Source organism: Triticum aestivum, chromosome 3D (assembly GCF_018294505.1).
Source record: "Triticum aestivum cultivar Chinese Spring chromosome 3D, IWGSC CS RefSeq v2.1, whole genome shotgun sequence".
NCBI lineage: Eukaryota > Viridiplantae > Streptophyta > Magnoliopsida > Poales > Poaceae > Triticum > Triticum aestivum.
In genome coordinates this window covers 37530747-37533580 of record NC_057802.1, presented here as the reverse complement: position 1 = coordinate 37533580, position 2834 = coordinate 37530747, and the positions used below count along the sequence as shown (strand labels likewise).

The following is a 2834-nucleotide window of genomic DNA, read 5'->3' as shown; positions in this document are numbered from 1 at the left end:
GTTAACTAATAAACCTCTTTGAGTTGATAAAAAAAATCATATATAAGGAGATCGAGTTCAATCAAATCTATGTTTTCTTGTTCCCTAAAAAAAAAATCTATGTTTTCTTGAGCACACGTGTTTGCGTTTGCAACTTTGCATCCTCATCGATCGATCTAGCGATCGAGAAGCTGAACCGCCCGGCCATGGCGTCGGAGCCGCAGAGGACGGCGTCGACGCACAGGACGAAGCTCGTCCGTGGCACACACCAGTTTGACATCGTCGGCTACAGCCAGCGGAAGCATCTCGGCAGCGTCGCCGACAAATATTGCTTCACCATCATCAGGTCCGGCGCCTTCAGCGCCGGTGGCCACACCTGGGAGCTCGGCTGCTGGTTCGATTATAAGGGTGAACTCTCCTCAATCTCCCTCGAGCTGGTCAGCCTCCGGATCACCAAGGACGTCGTCGCCAAGGCCAGTCTCCGGATCGAGGACCCGCTGGGTGAGTCGCCACCTGCCGTGTGGCGAAGCGGCGGCTCCAACGTCTTCTCCATCTCCATTCCCCGCGCGTTCCTTGCCCATGAGAGCAGCTACGTGAGAGACGATCGCCTCACCATCCACTGCACCGTCTACGTCATAATCGAGGCGTGCACCCCCACCACCGAAGACATGCCACCACTTTGCATGGTGCCTCCACCCACCATCTCTCACGATATCCGCAAACTTCTGCACGAGGATGGAGGATGGACCAGAAACAGACATGAGACCACCTTGCTTGGAGCCAGACGTGACCTTCGTTGTGGAGCAGACCGAGATCCGGGCACACAAGCTCGTGCTAGCCATGCAATCGCCGGTCTTCGCCGCGCAGTTCCGCTGGCAGACGAATGATGGTGCTGCTGCCACGCGCGTCGTCATCGAAGACATGAGAGCCTCCACCTTTAGGGCCATGCTCCGCTTCATCTACACCGATGAGCTGCCCATCAAACCAACAAGCAAAGACCAGCCTGCTTGCAAACAGATATATGCGGCGAGGCGCCGTGAAGCCATGGCACGCGACCTGCTCGTGGCTGCGGATCGGTATGACGTAGAGAGGCTGAGGCTTATGTGCGAGAACATACTGTCCGAGAGCATGGACACCACCAATGTCATGGCCACGTTGCTGGTCGTGCGCGGCCGCTACAGCTGCCGCCAGCTCGAGGATTCTTGCATCGAGTACATAGCTTCCGCCCCTGCCATGTGCGCTGCTGTGACCAAGACACAAGAATTCCAGGAGCTCATCATCAAAGAAAGCTGCACCTAGCTCTTTGATAACCGAGATCATGGAAAGAGTAGCCGCACATAACTCCTCGTCCTCGGACCGTGTCAATGGCCTGCCACCTGGGAAGACCTGGTCTACTTATAACATGTCTCAAAAAGTGCATGGCGTGCACGAGTTCAGGATACCCAACTTCCGTTCCGTTCAGAGCAGCCATGGTGTTGGCCATGTGATCCATTCGGGTGCTTTCCACGTCGGCGGTTACAACTGGAGGATAGAGGTGAACCCATCAGGAGATGCGGGAGAGGACCAAGGGAACATATCTGTGTACCTCAGGCTGTTGACTGATCCTCCGGACCGTGGTGTCGAGGTGTCCAGCACCTTCAAGATCTTTGACCCAAGAAGGAAGTCAACCATGGCCATAGATTACGTGGAACAACAAATATGTGCAGTATATGCCGGAAACAATGAAGGTTGGGGACTTGGAAGGTTAATCACCTTAGAGTCTGCAAAATCAAAGTACCTAGCACATGATGGCTCCTTAACCATACACTGCAACGTTGCTCTCATCACGAATCCCTACACTATTACGTGCTCTCCCACAACCAGGGCCATGATTACCGTGCCGGAGTCCAGCATCGCATCGCAACTTGGGAAGCTGCTGGTGAGCGGAGATGGGGCGGACGTGTGCTTTCTGGTCGAGAATAGCGAAATTCACGCCCACCGTCTTGTGATCGCCGCGCGATCGCCAATCCTATGTGAAGCGATGGCGGGAGCAGTGAATATCAGGGATGACCACCTCATACAGATTGACGTATGAAGGCTGATGTCTTCAAGGCCATGCTCAACTTTGCCTACACCGACAAGTTGGAACCTCTAGTTAGCACAGGGGCGGCAGGAGAGATGCTCGGGGCGGCATGTCGGTTCGGCCTGGACAGGATGAGGGCCATATGTCAAAACTTCTTGGCTGAGAACATCTCAAAAGATAACGCATTAGACATGTTGAAGCTGGCTCACTGTCACAATTGCTCCAAGCTCGAGGACTGTTGCATCGAGTTCATTCGGCCTTGGCCACTCTTAGCCAAGGAGGCGAAGAAAACGGTGAGCATCCTTCAGGCTACACCTACCCTAGTAGAAAAAGGGTCAAATGTGAGACATATTAGTGCCGGTTTGCATTTGAGCCGGTACTAATGGACACATTACTGCCGGTTCAAACGGCTAGGTGGGAGGAGATTTTTAGTACCGGTTCGGGGCGAACTTGTAGTACCGGTTCATGCCACGAACCGGTACTAAAGAGGCAGTACCGGTTCATGGCATGAACCGGTAGTAAAGAGGTTGTGGCAGGCTGTTTTTAGTCCCACCTCGCTCCCCTAGCAAAAATTTTACCACCTTAAATATGTTAATTCTTAACCTATCACAAGCACTTAGTCTTCATTGAACTCTATGTGTAGAATTTGTGGTCGCAATATGAGTCTTCACCATTTCTAAATCGTTGAGGATTCATATTGACAATTCAGATTGTACACAAAAAGATCATTGATAATCAATGTATTTTTTATGATAATCAATGTTTTTTAAACTTATTTGAACTCCAACCTATT

At 51.9% G+C, this 2834-nt stretch overlaps 1 protein-coding gene across 1 annotated transcript; it reads left to right on the top strand.

Annotated features, from left to right (window-relative positions):
- The first annotated feature begins 714 nt into the window (after nucleotides 1–714).
- LOC123073982 (TD and POZ domain-containing protein 2-like) lies at nucleotides 715–2424 on the top strand. Its single transcript, XM_044496952.1, has 3 exons — nucleotides 715–1055; nucleotides 1234–1897; nucleotides 2071–2424. Exons 1-3 carry the CDS (start codon nucleotides 715–717, stop codon nucleotides 2422–2424), a joined length of 1359 nt encoding a protein of 452 aa, XP_044352887.1.
- The last annotated feature ends 410 nt before the right edge of the window (nucleotides 2425–2834 follow it).